Source organism: Oncorhynchus tshawytscha, linkage group LG20 (assembly GCF_018296145.1).
Source record: "Oncorhynchus tshawytscha isolate Ot180627B linkage group LG20, Otsh_v2.0, whole genome shotgun sequence".
Lineage (NCBI taxonomy): Eukaryota > Metazoa > Chordata > Actinopteri > Salmoniformes > Salmonidae > Oncorhynchus > Oncorhynchus tshawytscha.
The window spans coordinates 28,201,647-28,217,957 of NC_056448.1; the positions used below are offsets into that span (position 1 = coordinate 28,201,647).

At 41.7% G+C, this 16,311-nt stretch overlaps 1 protein-coding gene across 4 annotated transcripts; it reads left to right on the top strand.

The window, feature by feature from the left end:
• Positions 1-4,690: 4,690 nt before the first annotated feature.
• Positions 4,691-13,168, top strand: aggf1 (angiogenic factor with G patch and FHA domains 1). Of its 4 annotated transcripts, XM_024382057.1 has the most exons (17): positions 4,691-4,793; positions 4,880-4,941; positions 5,699-5,742; positions 7,739-7,947; positions 8,060-8,159; positions 8,279-8,502; positions 8,772-8,903; positions 8,984-9,184; positions 10,076-10,505; positions 10,740-10,851; positions 11,024-11,075; positions 11,174-11,275; positions 11,353-11,524; positions 11,684-11,763; positions 12,098-12,225; positions 12,376-12,475; positions 12,703-13,168. In XM_024382057.1, exons 4-17 carry the CDS (start codon positions 7,747-7,749, stop codon positions 12,916-12,918), a joined length of 2,250 nt encoding a protein of 749 aa, XP_024237825.1. In that variant the 5' UTR covers positions 4,691-4,793; positions 4,880-4,941; positions 5,699-5,742; positions 7,739-7,746; the 3' UTR covers positions 12,919-13,168. The 4 variants fall into 4 exon arrangements, with proteins under 4 accessions (XP_024237825.1, XP_024237824.1, XP_024237826.1 ...); XM_024382056.1 differs by lacking the exon at positions 5,699-5,742; XM_024382058.2 differs by lacking the exons at positions 5,699-5,742; positions 10,076-10,505 and adding an exon at positions 9,597-9,666 and having other exon boundaries at positions 4,725-4,941.
• Positions 13,169-16,311: the final 3,143 nt, after the last annotated feature.

Consider the following 16,311-nt stretch of genomic DNA (forward strand, 5'->3'; position numbering starts at 1 on the left):
CATTCCAGGTGACTACCTCATGAAGCTGGTTGAAAGAATGCCAAGATTGTACAAATCTGTCATAAAGGCAAAGGGTGGCTACTTTGAAGAATCTCAAATATAAAATGTATTTGGATTTGTTTTTTGGTTACTACATGATTCCATGTATGTTATTTAGTAGTTTTGATGTCTTCACTATTATTCTACAATGTAGAAAATAGTCTAAATAAAGAAAAATCCTGGAATGAGTAGGTGTGTCCAAACTTTTGACTGGCACTGTATATATATATATATATATTCTACACTGCAAAACTTGTTCATGCAGATAAAAACATGGTGTGTTAGGGGGACAGTCATCTTGTTTCCATCGGTGGTGTCCAATTCCACCACCTGGAGGTTTCATAACACTCAGATGTAATCACTTCCAAGCCCACCATACATCCCAAACACTATCTGTAATGACATGCCACAAGCCTGGCTTATCAGACACAAACCATTGTGCAGAAAACCAGTTCAATAAGCTCCCCATCCATGTCGATATGCAGGGACCTTACCTATCACTTCTCTATCAATGATGCTTATCTCCTTTCCCTCACAAAAATTTGAAAGGAGAATGTTTCCAATTTTACACAGAAATGCAAACGTTATGATACCATCCAGCATTTTCACATTGTGTAGCACTGGTTTTCATCGGGAGAAGTTGTCCTACGCACAGAGGACGTCATCCACACGCAGACACCTGCTTCTCCCCTCCCTAATCCCCTAAACACAGCTATTCTGGGCGATTCAGTTAAAAGTATCAGCTCGGATCTTCCAGCCTTCCCTCAGCCCCCCAGCCCCTCAGCCCCCCAGCCCCCACCCATTTGACGTACCCTTGTATCCTGTCTGTCAGCACTTCTCCTTTCCTTTCGTCCACTACCTCCCACTATTCTCCCTTATTCCACTTCCCTCTATGGGCCAGGGTATCAGGGCCTTAATATCTAACAGGTTGATGTGAAATACAACCAAACACACACGCATGCATGCACACACATCCCATAACAAGGTTTTATCTGGATCAAAAAGGGGCTTAGGTGGTGGATGTGGCAGGGTGGTTGGCCCGACTGTAGAGATTTTTTTAAAGCCAATTTCGTGATATTCTACAAATTTCCTCATGGAGTTAAGATACATTTTTGCCGTTTTAAAGCAAATGTCCTGCAATTCTACACATTTTGCCATGGAGCTGAGCTACATTTTTGCCATTTTAAAGCTAACAAACTTAAATTCTGTGCCTTTTACCATATCTAATACTGTATTATTTTGCTCAAATATAATAACAAAGTCAATACTTCTAAATTCCTTGTTTTGGAATTTTAAATTTTCCATGACCGTCTTTTATTTTTTATTGTTCAAAAGTTTGTCATCAATTAGAAATGTCCTTGTTTTTTAAAGAAAATCACATTTTTTTCCATTAAAATAATGTCAAATTGATCAGAAATTAAGTGTAGACATGGTTAATGTTGTAAATGACTTTTACAACAGTTGTGCACCGGGGCCTCCCACTCCTCTTTCTATTCTGGTTAGGGCCAGTTTGCGCTGTTCTGTGAAGGGAGTAGTACACAGCTTTGTATGAGATCTTCAGTTTCGTGGCAATTTCTCACATGGAATAGCCTTCATTTCTCAGAACAAGGATAGACTGACAATATTCCAAAACATGCATCCTGTTTGCAATAAGGCACTAAAGTACAACTGCACAAAATGTGGCAAAGAAATATACTTTATATCCTGAATGCAAAGCGTTATGTTTGGGGCAAATCCAACACATCACTGAATACCACCCTTCATATATTTTGGCTGCATCATGCTATGGGTATGCCTGTCATCTGCAAATATTGGGGAGTTTTTAAGGATAAAAATAAACATAATAGAGCTAAGCACAGGCAAAACCTTAAAGGAAAACCTGTCTCAGTCTGCTTTCCAGCAGACACTGGGAGACAGATTCACATTTCAGCAGGACAAAAACCTAAAACACAAGGCCAAATATACACTGGAGTTGCTTACCAAGACAAGATTGAATGTTCCTGAATGTACCTTGAAAATCTATGGCAAGACTTGAAAATGGTTGTCTAGCACTGATCAACAACCAGCTTGAAGAATTTTTAAAAGAATAATGTGCATATATTGTACAATCCAGGTGTGCAAAGCTCTTAGAGACATACACAGAAAGACTCACAGCTGTATCTCAGCCAAAGACTCAAAGGGTTGAATACTTATTTAATCAAGATATCAGTGTTTTATTTTCCATAAATGTGGAAAAAAGTTTTCTTCCTCTTTGACATTAGAGTATATTGTGTAGAACACTGACAAAAAATTGACTCAGGGGTATGAATACTTATGTAAATTAGATATTTCTGTATTTCATTTTCAATAAATGTGGAAACATTTCTAAAAACATGTTTTCACTCTGTCATTATGGGCTATTGTGTGTAGACAGGTGAGAAAAATATATATTATTAATATATATATATTTAATCGATTTTGAACTCAAACAAAATAAGGGGTATGACTACTACTTTCTGAAGGCACTGTATATATATATATATATGTTACACTGTTTGGATTTAGGTTCCCCCCAAAAAAGCTCAAATGATATCAATGTCAGAAAAATCCCTGCACAACATGTAACATCCAAATCAAATCAAATGTATTTATGTAGCCCTTCTTACATCAGCTGATATCTCAAAGTGCTGTACAGAAACCCAGCCAAAAAACCCAAACAGCAAGCAATGCAGGTGTAGAAGCACGGCGATGCAGTGAGGCAGTTCTACACAGTGCCAAGTGTATCTGGACCACTGAAGTGTGGTGAATTAATTTGACTAGGAAACAGCATTCAGAATCCTGATTTAGGGAAACTAAAAGCTGTTTACGGAGTAACACCCATAATCTACACACTTCTGCTGTCTGGGCAGAAAACAGAGGGATTAACAACCCATAGTGTGGAGGACAGGAAGGGATTGAGGGAAAGATGGAAGTATGGAGGGAGGGAAAGAGCCAAAGGACACAGGGGTGGAAGGGGATAGGGAGGGATGGAGGAGTATGCACATGTGTGTGTGTCTGTGTGTGTGAGAGAGATAGAGAGAAACAGATAGAAGCCCATGTGGTAGGTACCTGGCTGTACGTATCTTGAAGCCCCTTGAACGTTCAGCAGCAATACAATAAGGTCATCACTACGCCTGGAATGAAAATACCAATTAAGGGAATTGGAGTGCATTAATCTAAAGGTTTGTGCACGACATTAATCATCACACTTCCAGTGTGTGTGTGTGTGTGTGTTCTCCCCAGCTCTCTATGCTTCCTACATTACCTCCACCTGTATCATGAGTCAACTAATTAAGCCTGTATTTCCATTAAATTAGAAGGCGGCTGACTTCTTCCTCTCATGGAGTAACAGGAAGTCACATTCATTGGTGTGTGTGTGTGAAGCCCTATTCTGACGGGATTCGTTTTACTGGGGGAAGTTGGGTGCACGAGCACAAAACACCACATCCTTCATTTTAGTTCTGTGCGAATCTGCCATGTCAGTAATTTTCACATGGTGGGAGAGTAATAATTCCAGCCAGAGTAACCTACTGTTTTTCTGCTGACTTCAAGGTCCTCTGATAATACTTATCCTGTGCAAATGTTCATCCCTGTGTTTTGAGGGGTATAACAGCATTTAACAGGTGCTGCTCACAGTTTGGTAAGAACATGGGAACAAATTGATGCTTAAAACAAAGTGCTAATGCACTTGGCCTACAGATGAATGATATGTTTTGTCATATTATCTTTCCCCTTGCTTATTTCTCTTTTAAAACATTAAGAGGATAATATTGTGCCAAATACATCAGTTAATTAAATGTTTGCATACAGTTAATGGGTATTATTGATATTATTTAGACTTTCTCCAAACTGAAAGCCAATATAAGGCTATGCCCAGACAAGTTGAAATATCTTCACACTTAGAACAGCCTCCAGGCATAATGGTACATTTTATATGAGAAAAATATATAACAGGAGGCAGTTTGTTCAAACTAATCCCATCAGACCATCCTCTGGAAAAACAGACATGCTGGGGTAACAACTACATAACCAACATTCTAGTAACACAAGTAGGTTGTGGATAGGGCTTATGACTCTTCATTAGGGGCCAGGCATGATGTTACTGCTGCTGATACTTTGATTTGGAGGGAACATGTTCTTCACAGGAGTTAAGATTAATAAGTGTGTCACTTTTAATTGAGTTTCTCAACTGTAGGCCCACTTGGTGTTCATTTATATACACACACACATTGTGTAAATTTGTGTGATTTGTTGAAGTTGTTACTATGGAGACAACACTTAAAAAATGAATTTCCTAATGTTTGGATTTCGAAACAGTCAAGAGCTGGAAAGCAATGCTTGGCAGAGTTTCCAAACAACACACAATAACTGCAAACATTTTGCTCACAATCTCTACAGCCATTCTCGTCATGACCCCTGCTGGTCTGTATGTGGAAGTATTTATTGACAGTAAATTGAGTGCAGTAGTATTTACATTTCTACAGCATAACATGTTTTGACTGATAATCGATACCATCACATATTTTTGAGAACACAAACCTCTGCGATACATGCATTTTTTTATTCAACCAGCGATAATGAGTTATTTCCAAATACTCGACCTATTCAAACTCCAAACCACGAGTGGCGCTCTCAGCCAGCTGTGGCATCTTGTACGGTGGATGATAGAATGACGTTGGTTGAAAAAATGGCGGCCACGGTCGAGGTGGATTGTAAACACATCAACTGTACCAATTGTAACTTTCTTTATTATCAACAAAACATGTAGTCGGGTGTGTCAGCAATGCATGGTGGTTACAAGATGTTTATGTTCAACTTTCAGGTTGATATTCTTGGCGGAGAGAAACGAGGGCGTTCGTCCAAGCGAAGAAAACAAACGAATCGGTAAGACCATTCACAGCTAACGTTAGCAGATAGCTAACGCTAGCGTACCATATCAATGAATGAAGGAGCAAACTCTCATTGGAACTTAACATACTGGTTTCATCCTAGTTTTGTCCTTCTGCCGTTGGTAATTTGAGACAATACCTACAGCAAAATTCGGTCTGTGCGTGGCTCTCACGGTTTGTTCACACCTGAAGCATGCGTATTGCGTACATGGTGTTCGCGCATGCGTCAGGTAAATTAAAATGACAGTTTATTCAACATTCTGTTGAATAAAGCCCACCAGACATTATGGTGATAACTAGGCTAGCTTTTCCATAGTACCTAGACCTACCCTAGCCCTTGATCATGACTCTCTGTTCCATTACATTACACATGCCATTGGATGAAGGCGTCTACTGTATGCTCTGTCTGAACATTAACATACATCGCTTGCAGTACGGTTTTGGAAACATTAGGCCCTTATCTTTCATATCAGCTCCAGCTCAACATTCAACACAATAGTGCCCACAAAGCTAATCACTAAGCCAAGGACCCTGGGACTAAACACCTCCCTCTGCAACTGGATCCTGGTAAAAACACTTGCCATGCCTATCCTCAACATGGGGGCCCCTTGGGGGTGCATGCTTAGTCCCCTCCTGTACTCCTTGTTCGCTCCTTGAAGACACATACCAAAGCACGCAACATAATGACCAATATACAAGGGTTGAAAAATGTCAAGTTCAATTCGTAACATAAGTTCTTTTTTAAATTTCAGTTGGAAGGATTTAACCATTTGCAATTATATCTACTCATGATAAGGTAAAAGGTTTATGTTTCTGTCTCTCGATATGGTAAATACGTTACTGTTCAAAAGGTTGGGGTCACTTAGAAATGTCCTTGTTTTTGAAAGAAAAGCTTCTTTTTTTTGTCCATTAAAATAACATCAAATTGATCAGAAATACAGTGTAGACACTGTTAATGTTGTAAATGATTGTAGCTGGAAACTTCTGATAAAAAAAAAAAAATGAATGTCTAATTAGGTAGGTGTGCCCATTATCAGCAACCATCACTCCTGTGCTCCAATGGCACGTTGTGTTAGCTAATCCAAGCTTATCATTTAAAAGGCTAAATTGATCATTAGAAAACCCTTTTGCAATCATGTTAGCATAGCTGAAAACTGTTGTGCTGATTTTAAAGAAGCAATAAAACTGTCCTTTAGACTAGTTGAGTATCTGAGGCATCAGCATTTGTGGGTTCGATTGCAAGCTAAAAATGTCCAGAAACAAATAACTTTCTTCTGAAACTCGTCAGTCTATTCCTGTTCCGAGAAATTGCCAAGAAACTGAATTTCTCATACAATGCTGTGTACTACTCCCTTCACAGAACAGTGCAAACTGGCTCAAACCAGAATAGAAAGAGTGGCAGGCCCCGGTGCACAACTGAGCAAGATTTGAAGTACATTAGATTCTAGTTTGAGAAACAGACGCCTCACAAGTCCTCAACTGGCAGCTTCATTAAATAGTACCATGCAAAACACCTGGCTCAACGTCAACAGTGAAGAGGCGACTCCGGGATGCTGGCCTTCTAGGCAGAGTTCCTCTGTCCGGTGTCTGTGTTCTTTTGGCCATCTTAATCTTTTATTTTATTGGCCAGTCTGAGATGAGGCTTTTTCTTTTCAACTCTGCCTAGAAGGCCGCATCCCGGAGTCACCTCCAAACACACCAAGTCCAAACACACCAAGAAAGTTGTGAAGAGGGCACGACAATGCCTTTCTCCCTCAGGAGACTGAAAAGATTTGGCATGGGTACCCAGATCCTCAAAAAGTTCTACAGCTGTACCATCGAGAGCGTCCTGACCGGTTGCGTCACCGCATGACTGGTACATCACTGGGGCCAAGCTTTCTGCCATCCAGGACCTATATATTAGGCGGTGTCAAAAAATTGTCAGACTCCAGTCACCCAAGTCATAGACTGTTCTCTCTGCTAGGGCATGGCAAGTGGTACCGCAGCACCACGTTTAGGTTCAAAGGGCTCCTTAACAGCTTCTACCCCCCAAGCCATAAGACAGCTGAACAATTGATCAAATGGCCACCCGGACTGCACCCATGCACATTGACTTGGTACCGCATTTTTTAAGTTTATTCATTAAATATTTTCTTAACTCTATTTTCTTAACTGCATTGTTGGTTAAGGGCTTGTAAGTATTTTACGGTAAGGTCTAGACCTATTGTATTCGGCGCATGTGTCGAGAAATCTTTTACATTTTTATGAAAGGTTAAATTGATACACACCTTGATAGGGTTAGTGTTCCCACACGGCCATATCTCCATGTTACAGCGCATTTTTACGGAAAACAGATGGCAGACGGGGCGATACCTGTGCTAATTAGCTATCTAGTATGCCCCGAACACCTTTGTGTAGGTGTAACTCGGGAAGTGTAGCGGAAGTGTAGTTTTGTCAGGTGGAGATGCCCTTAGCTGTATGGATCTGCCAAAACTGCTACAGTAAGTGTATCTGTTTTTCTTTTTAGGATTCTTTCTCGCTGATGAAAGATAAGGGTATTATGTTTCGAAAGCCGTATCGCAAGCGATGGTTGATGTTTCTAAACATTAAAACACAGTATAGGAATTGTAGTTCACATGAAGCAGTCGTGGGCGAAGCTAATGGCCGAGATCTGTAGGGAGAAGGCAGAATGCTGCCTAGAGTTTGAGAGCTGGCCTATCCTTTAATGCATACCAATATAACAAATAATAATGCTAGCATATTATGGTTATAGCAATCACTTTACACGTTGTAACCCTGTGTGTCAATGACAGCCGGAAGTATGGCGACAAATGGAGAGAAGGCGAGTGGAGGAGAGGAGGGGTCGGATTCCGAGGTGGCTGAGCTTCGCCAGAAAGTCGAGTCTCTAAAGCAAGAACTGAAAAGCTGCACAAAAGAACTGACCAAATTACAGAAACAACTGACCAAGTCTGAGAGTCTTCAGAAAAGCACAGAAGGCTACAATGAAGACTTGAGGAAACAGGTAGTTACCAAGAACAATCTAGCCATCATTAAATAAGTATATGATATGCACAAATGAGTGAATTTACAACTTACGGTGCTACTTTTTTCCTTAACATAATTTGATACAATAGGTCAACAAGCTTAGTGCAGAGATTCATGAACGAAAGAAAAAGGCGAAAGAGAGAGCTGAAGCTGAGACACAGACAGAGGAATATACCTGGTCAGAAACTGGTGAGCAATCTAACCACCACCAATTCCCAGGACCAGCAGTTTGGGATTGATCCAAATGAATAATTTGATTATATGTTGCTCCACTTACAGATACATTGATCCTTCTGTGTTATTTGCAGATTATTACAACTACTACTATGGAGGAGGCTACTACCAGGGTGATGGTGTGACTACAGACACCCAGGGGACCGTGACACCTGAGGGGCAGGAAGCCACTGATGCCTCAGAGATGACAGCTGCAGAATCAACCACTGACACAGCTACAGACATGACGACAGACAACGCCACAGCGATGATTACAGATGTGTCTGTAGAGGGTGGTATTACTGCCGCTCAACCAGAGGCGAGTTTGATTACCGTCCCTCCACTCAATCTAGTCTGATTGAGGACAGTGAGGTGTCTCGTCTTCCAAAAGACTACCTTTTTTTTGTGCTGATCTTCCTAACACGTGACAACAATCACTCCTTCATGGGCCGTGGCTAAAGAAGACTATTTGAAACATGATCATGATGTCTATTTGGAAGAGCACAAGAAATACTAGAAGATCGATGACCGACACAGTGCAAAAATGGTTTGGGAACTTTCTTTCTTTGCTTGTGTTTGTTCCAGCAGGAAGTGGATACGGGCTCCATAGCAGACATGCTGAGAGCCACAGCTGAGCAGGCCATGACACAGACTGGCTTTGTGTTTGATGAGACCACAGGGATGTACTACGACCACAGCACTGGCTTTTACTACGACTCGGTACTAAACCACCCACACACACGATCACTATGTCATTATTTAACACTCTTTTTAATTGTGTCACTGTCTCCCTCCCCTAGGCCAGTCAGTTGTACTATGATAACAACACAGGCATGTACTACTATTACGATGCAGAGAGTGGCAAGTACCAGTTCCACTCCAGGATAGAGGTTCCTACTGTACAGCCTGTCTCAGAGACCAGCCAGGTGAAAAAGAGCCTAGACAAGAAAGGAAGGAAGTGGAAGAAAGTTCCAGAGAGAACCGCCCGTCAGGATGATAAGGTGGGTGACTATACCAGAGATGAACCAGAAACACTACAAGAGGATTACAGCAAATTCATAAAAATAAAAAAAATGATTAAGAAGGGATAATTGATATGTTTTAACTAGCTAAACATTTCTCATTGTTGTATACAACTGACCTGTTATCCTTACTGTTTTTGATTTGTGCTGACATGAGGCTCCTGAAGCATCTCACCTTCAGTAGTTTAGAGATTGTAATTGACTTCTTAGGATCCATTTTAACCATGATCTATGTGGTCTCAGTTGTCAAATACTTGCAGGGGTGATTTTAGACTTTCTGCAGCCGCTATAGTTTTGTTTTTGAGTCTGATACATTTTTGTCAAGTACAGGGTTTTGGCTATTGCTTGCAGTTGCTGTTTAGTTGACTGAATGCTATTCCTCTGGTCATAGGTAGAAGACGTGACTAACTCACTGGCTAACATGAAGATTTCCTATTTCTGGAACTCAGCTTCCCGTAGAGGTACACGTCTCACATAGATACTTAGAACAATTCTTTAACAGCAGAAAGACCCCCATGCAGACATGAGGTATAGCCAACACAGCTTTGGTGCAAAAAAAAAGTCTGGTTTCAGAGCTCAGGGATTTGGCTGCTTAGTCTGGTCAAGAGTACGTTTTTGAGGATCACTTTCATTGTATTGAAGCTTGAGTCAATACATTGACTTTGCTGTGATGCAGTACAGGCCTACTGTCTTTGAGAACTGAGACCCATATCCAAAAAGGACCACAAAACAATACAGGGAGGTTTTGATGCAGAGAGCTCACTGTCCAAATTCCTAGAAAGCCTCTTGTGTCCTGTGTCTGCCAAGGGAGTTCTCTAGAGATGCTTCAGGTGCATCCTCCCCTCTGATTTATTGCCTGTCTGCCGACAGGGCCTTGTAAAGGAGGAGCTGGACCTTGATGAATGGATGGAGCGGCGAATCCCGAAGAGGGGCACAGGCTCGCGCAGGCATAGGGGCCGGTCTCTTACTCCAGACACTCATCTGCAAAAAAAACGCTCCTTGAAGACTCGCCAGGCGAAGAGTGCCGAACGCTCGTTGAAGAGGAAGAAGAGGAAGGACGGGTTGCGCTCCGATGATGCGAGCAGCTCGAGGCGGAGGAAGAAGAAGAAGGCTAAATCAGATAAACTCATCAAGAAAAAGAAGGCTAAAGCAGCGTCTGCGTCACAGAGTGATGACTCGAGTGGGAACAATGATCCTGAGGAGGGGGAGATCACTGAGTCGGAGAGAGAATGGAAGTCTACCTCTTCCTCCCCTCCTCCCACCAAATACAGCTCAGAGTCAGAGATAGAGAGTCAGGAAGGTGAGAGGCGAGGACGGACACAGTTTAGAGTTATTTAGCCTGTCAGCTTTCTATGCACTTTTCGCTTGAGTTTCTTTAAAGGTGAAGGCAGAATGAAACAAAGCACTGTGTCAAAAATCTAACATCACCTGATATTTGTTCATCTGTTTTCCTAAATGTTTCCTGTAGTTAAAATATTGCTCAGCAGAATTGTCATGTCAGTGTATGTGATATTGTGTGTATGTGTGTCCCCAGTTGCTGAGAAGGTGTGGCCACCCTGTGTGAGGGTGACAGTGGTCAGATCTCCAGTGTTACAGACAGGAACACTCTTCATCATCACAGCTGACTCTCCAGCCACCATTGGCAGGTCAGTACAGCGCTGTAGACTCTGCTTTGTTTCGATTGAACGGCCCATGCGTGGTCAGTTTGTCTATTTAACCACCAGGGGGAATGAGAGCTCAGATCATTATTTCTGAAATTAAGTTTAAACTACCTGTGACATTTTGAGGTACTGTTTTCACATAAGTCTATCTTTTCAGGGAGAAGGATATGAACCATGCCATTAGTATATCTGAAATGGGGGTCAGTAAGGTATGAAAACTTATTTCATTTATTTGTTAGATTCTGCAGGCCATCAAATTAAATCATAATGGTTTTGATGGGTTCTATATATTTTATTTAAATCCCAGCTCCATGCAGAGGTGTACTTTGACCAGGACCAACAGTGCTACATGCTAGTGGACCAGGGAAGTCAGAACGGAACTGTCCTCAATGGCAACCGAATCCTACAGGTGGGTCAGACACGCACTCACTCACACACCTTGGTTGGAAAGTGAAGTAGTAACAGGATTGTTTTCCCTCCCATCAGCCCAACGCTAAGTGTGACCCTTGCCCTCTGACCCATGGGGATGAGGTGAAGATGGGAGAGACTGTTCTGTCCTTCCACATCCACGCAGGGACAGACACCTGTGACGGCTGTGAACCTGGACAGGTCATGGCTCACCTCAGCAAACACCAGAGGAACCAACCACTACAGACCGGTAGAGAACAACCTGATTAATTTGCGGACACTCATGTGTTGCATCCGTCTTTGTACGTTGTCTGTATAAGACCGAACACTAATGCAATGCTCACACACCTAGCTACCCATGCCACACACACGGCCCAGTCTCTAACTAGCCAGATGTGTTGTTCCTCAGGTCCAGCTCCAACCAAAGAGGACAAGGAGCTGCTCCGACAGAAAGAACTGAAACAGATGAAGGTTAAATATGGCCTGAAGGTAAGTGACTGGTTCTCCACCACCACTACAACTTCATCTGTTGTCCCCGTCTGCTGTTTTATTACTGCTCAATAAGGTCCATTGGTAATCCTTTGTTGGAAATGTCCTTGTCAATCAGATCTCCACCTAGCTTCTCTGAGTATACAAAGATGTTATCTGACAGAAGTTTTCATCCAATTAAACTGTTCTGTTTTTGCTCAAGCAAGTCTTGTTGAAATGTAAGTTACTAGAGACTGAGCAGTCCCATAGTTTACCTTCTTTCCTTGTCGCTAACAGCAGTGAGTATATTACTTTGTTTAGTAAGTGTCTCCTTTGTCTCCCTCTGTTCCAACAGAGCTCTGAGTATGAGGAGGATAAAGCCCTGAGGAACCCCAGGTATGTGGACCGGGCCGAGTCTCGCCGTCAGACCGTGGGCAGCGAGGGAGTCTTTCAACGGGATGACGCACCCGCCTCTGTACACGTGTACGTAGCCATCTGATTGGTTGAGTCATTGCAAGTGTGTGTGTGCCACGTATGCACATGTATGTAGTAAGAACTAGTGGTTCCCACGTCCTAGACTGATCTGAAGTTGTCTTTTGTCTCTTTTTGTACTTTGTTTCCCTCCTTGTCCAGTGAGATCAGTGAAGTCAACAAGGGAAGGAAGATGTTGGAGAAGATGGGCTGGAAGAAAGGAGAAGGCCTGGGCAAAGATGGAGCTGGAATGAAAGACCCGGTAATCTTAACATTTCCCCCTTTCTGTTGGAGTCCTCCTAGTATTCCCAGTGTTCAGAGATGGGAGTTATTCTGTAGTATTTAACTAGGGATTAATGAATAGCTATAGTTTTAAGTTGACCAAACCTCAGACCAGTATCCTCCACCTGTTGTGATTTCATCCCAGTTCTTTCTCACTTTGCTCACACATCTGATCTGATATTTCCTACCATTCTGGTTTTCCCGTAGATCCAGTTAAAGATCCGGAAGTCCCAGTCAGGCTTTGGGGCAGGAGCTGCTGTGTCGGTGGACGAGGCTGGGACTCTGAGTAGGACCAAGACCCAGAGGAACTGGGAGAAGGCCAGGGAGCGGTTTAATGACACATGCCAGACAGAGACACCCACAGTCAAGAAGGAGCAGAGCCCAGCACCCAAACCCTGGGTTAAAGGAGAAGTGGCTGAGTGACATCCAATGTTTCTAGTCTATATCTCAGAAAGGCCAGTCACCCAATCCACCGTGGAGAAGTGGGTAATTGACTGCAGACGGACACACAGGGTGGTCTAATTGCATTATCTTTACTGACTGAATCCACTTCTTGGAATGAGGATGGAGTGGAGTGAGTATGGTGCTGGTACTCAGATTTGATTCCAACCGCAATAAAGTGGCATAGCGCCATCTGTCCAGTCATTCAGAACTGTGCAGTGTGAACATTAAATGTGTGGGGTTTTTATTTTATCTTTATTTAACTAGGCAAGTCAGTTAAGAACAAATTCTTATTTTCAATGACTGCCTAGGAACGGTGGGTTTAAGTACGCAGAACGACAGATGTCTACCTTGTCAGCTCGGGGATTCAATCTAGCAACCTTTCGATTACCAATCCAACTCTCTAACCACCAGGCTACCCTGCTGCCCAAGAGAGGGATGGTGCAGAAGCAGAATTGGGTTCTGCATAATTTAATATGCTAAAGAACCTTGTTCCTGCAAATGTGTGACATGTCTTACTCTTGAAGAAAAACGAATGTAAAGCAACAGTTTTTTGAGCAGCCTGTGATATCCACCGAAACTGTACATTCATACTTAAACAGTTGTTTTGATTTTGTCTGCAGTACAAAAGGTAATTATTTTAGGCCTTTATTTAATTTGACATTACATTAAATAAAGAAAGTGAATCAACTCCTTATTTCAGGGGGTGAAGAGCATGCTAGCTAGATAGCTAATATAAAATGCACGTGCACTTTTCCATGGCCATAACAAGCACCAACTTCAAATCCGGCGGCACTAGGACTGCATGGACATACTTCGGTTGCACGCCTAGAAGAGGACCCGAAAAAGTTTAACTGACTTAAAAATCGGTCATTTCTCGGGTCCCCGGCCATCCATTCCTCAACTCGATGGAGACAACGACCGAGAACCGCGGATGCAGTTTCGCGCTTTTCTAGACCGAAATTAATAATCCCAACGTTTTACCACTCGCAAAGGACATAACCCAGGTTCAAGAAATGAGTCGGATTTCGACAGTAGAAAGTGAATTGTCCAATGGACCGCGAAAGGTAAGGCAACTTGAGTTATTAATGATGAAGAGAACACTATGCAGTACAAGTACACTATTCCAACACTACAACTTGATTAGGCCATTTTTATCATGCGACTTCAACCCATGACGGGATTTTTATACAGGCCTATCACGAATTGCCCTTGATAAGAAACTGCTGATATGACCTAGACATTAATTTGGTGAGTTTACGTATAGTATTTTATCTAATGTTATTTAGCCTATTTACTATAGGCATCCATATGCATAATTTATTTAGACAAGCTCCATATGACTAGACTGACGAATTAATCTGTCATGATGGGAAGAATTGTTCCCCTTGGCCTGATTTGGTGTTATACACTGTAGCCTATGAGAAGAGTTTTGCAGGAGATTGCAGTTTAACTAATTATTGGGGCAGAGTGGACCCATAGGCTCAGGTTATAGGGTGGCTTGAAGTTAAATGCCCCCCAGGGTTAAACGCCCCCCTCCTGTAATTCTCACAGAAACCACGTTGTCACCCAAGAAAATGCTCAACAAAAAAATTTAATCTGTCTCAACTCTTTAAATCAGTACAACAAAACGATTGTGCTACATTGATCTAATATACAGTACCAGTCAAAAGTTTGGACACACCTACTCATTCAAGGATAATCAACACTATGAAATAACACATATGGAATCATGTAGTAACCAAAAAAAGTGTTTATATTTTATATTTGAGATTCTTCAAAGTAGTCACCTTGATGACAGCTTTACACACTCTTGGTACTTGCCTAGTTAAGTAAAGGTAAAAAAATATATACATTTTTTTTAAATTTTTTAATCTCATCCAGCTTCATGAGGTAGTCACCTGGAATGCATTTAACTTAATAACAGGTGTTCCTTGTTAAAAGTTAATTTGTGGAATTTATTTTCTTCTTAACGCGTTTGAGCCAATCAGTTGTGTTGTGACAAGGTACGGGTGGTATACATTAGATAGCCCTATTTGGTAAAAGACAAAGTCCATATTATGGCAAGAACATCTCAAATAAGCTAAGTGAAACGACAGTCCAAAACATGAAGGTCAGTCAATCTGGAGAATTTCAAGAACTTTGAAAGTTTTTTCAAGTGCAGTTGCAACCATCAAGTGCTATGATGAAACTGACTCTCATGAGGACCGTCATAGGAATGGTTGACCCGGAATTACCTCTGCTACTGAGGATAAGTTAATTCGAGTTACCAGCCTCAGAAATTGCAGCCCAAATAAATGCTTCACAGAGGTCAAGTAACAGACATCTCAACATCAACTGTTCAGATGAGACTGTGTGAATCAGGCCTTCATGGGCAAATTGCTGCAAAGAAACCACTACTAAAGGAATGAGAAGAAGAGACTTGCTTTGGCCTAGAAACACGAGCGATCAACATTAGATCGGTGGAAATTTGTCCTTTGGTCTGGAGTCCAACTTGGAGATTTTTGGTTCCTACCGCCGTGTCTTTGTGAGATGTGGTGTGGGTGAACGGATGATCTCTGCATGTGTATTTCCCACCGTAAAGCATGGAGGAAGAAGTGTTATGGTGTGGGGGTAATTTGCTGGTGACACTGTCTGTGAATTATTTAGACTTCAAGGCACACTTAACCAGCATTGCTACCCCACCATTCTGCAGTGATACGCCATCCCATGTGGTTTGCACTTAGTGGGACTATCATTTATTTTTCAACAAGACAATGACCCAAAACACCTCCAAGAAGGGGAAGTGTTAGAGTGCTGCATTAGATGACCTGGCCTCCACAATCCCCCGACCTCAACCAAATTGAGATGGTTTGGGATGAGTCGTACCGCAGAGTGAAGGAAAAGCAGCCAACAAGTGCTCAGCATATGTGGGAACTCCTTCAAGACTGTTGGAAAAGCATTCCAGGTGAAGCTGGTTGAGAGAATTCCAAGAGTGTGCAAAGCTGTCATCAAGGCAAAGGGTGGCTATTTGAAGAATCTCAAATATAAAATATATTTGGATTTGTTTAACACTTTGTTTATTCATAGTTTTGATGTCTTCACCATTATTCTACAATGTAGAAAATTGTAATAAAAAAAATAAAGAAAAACCATTGAATGAGTAGGTGTTCTAAAACTTTTGACTGGTAGTGTATATATAATCTAATGAAGTTAGATCTATAACCTTTTTTTTCTACATAAACCAGTATGGGAGTCTAAAGATAAATAGTCAACTTTATTAGAAATAAATTGTAATCACTTTTTAATAAAATAGTAACATTTAAAGTGAGTATGTTTGGGGCAAAATGCCCCAGGTCAATCAATGCAAGTCATTGGTTCAAATAATCTAAATGT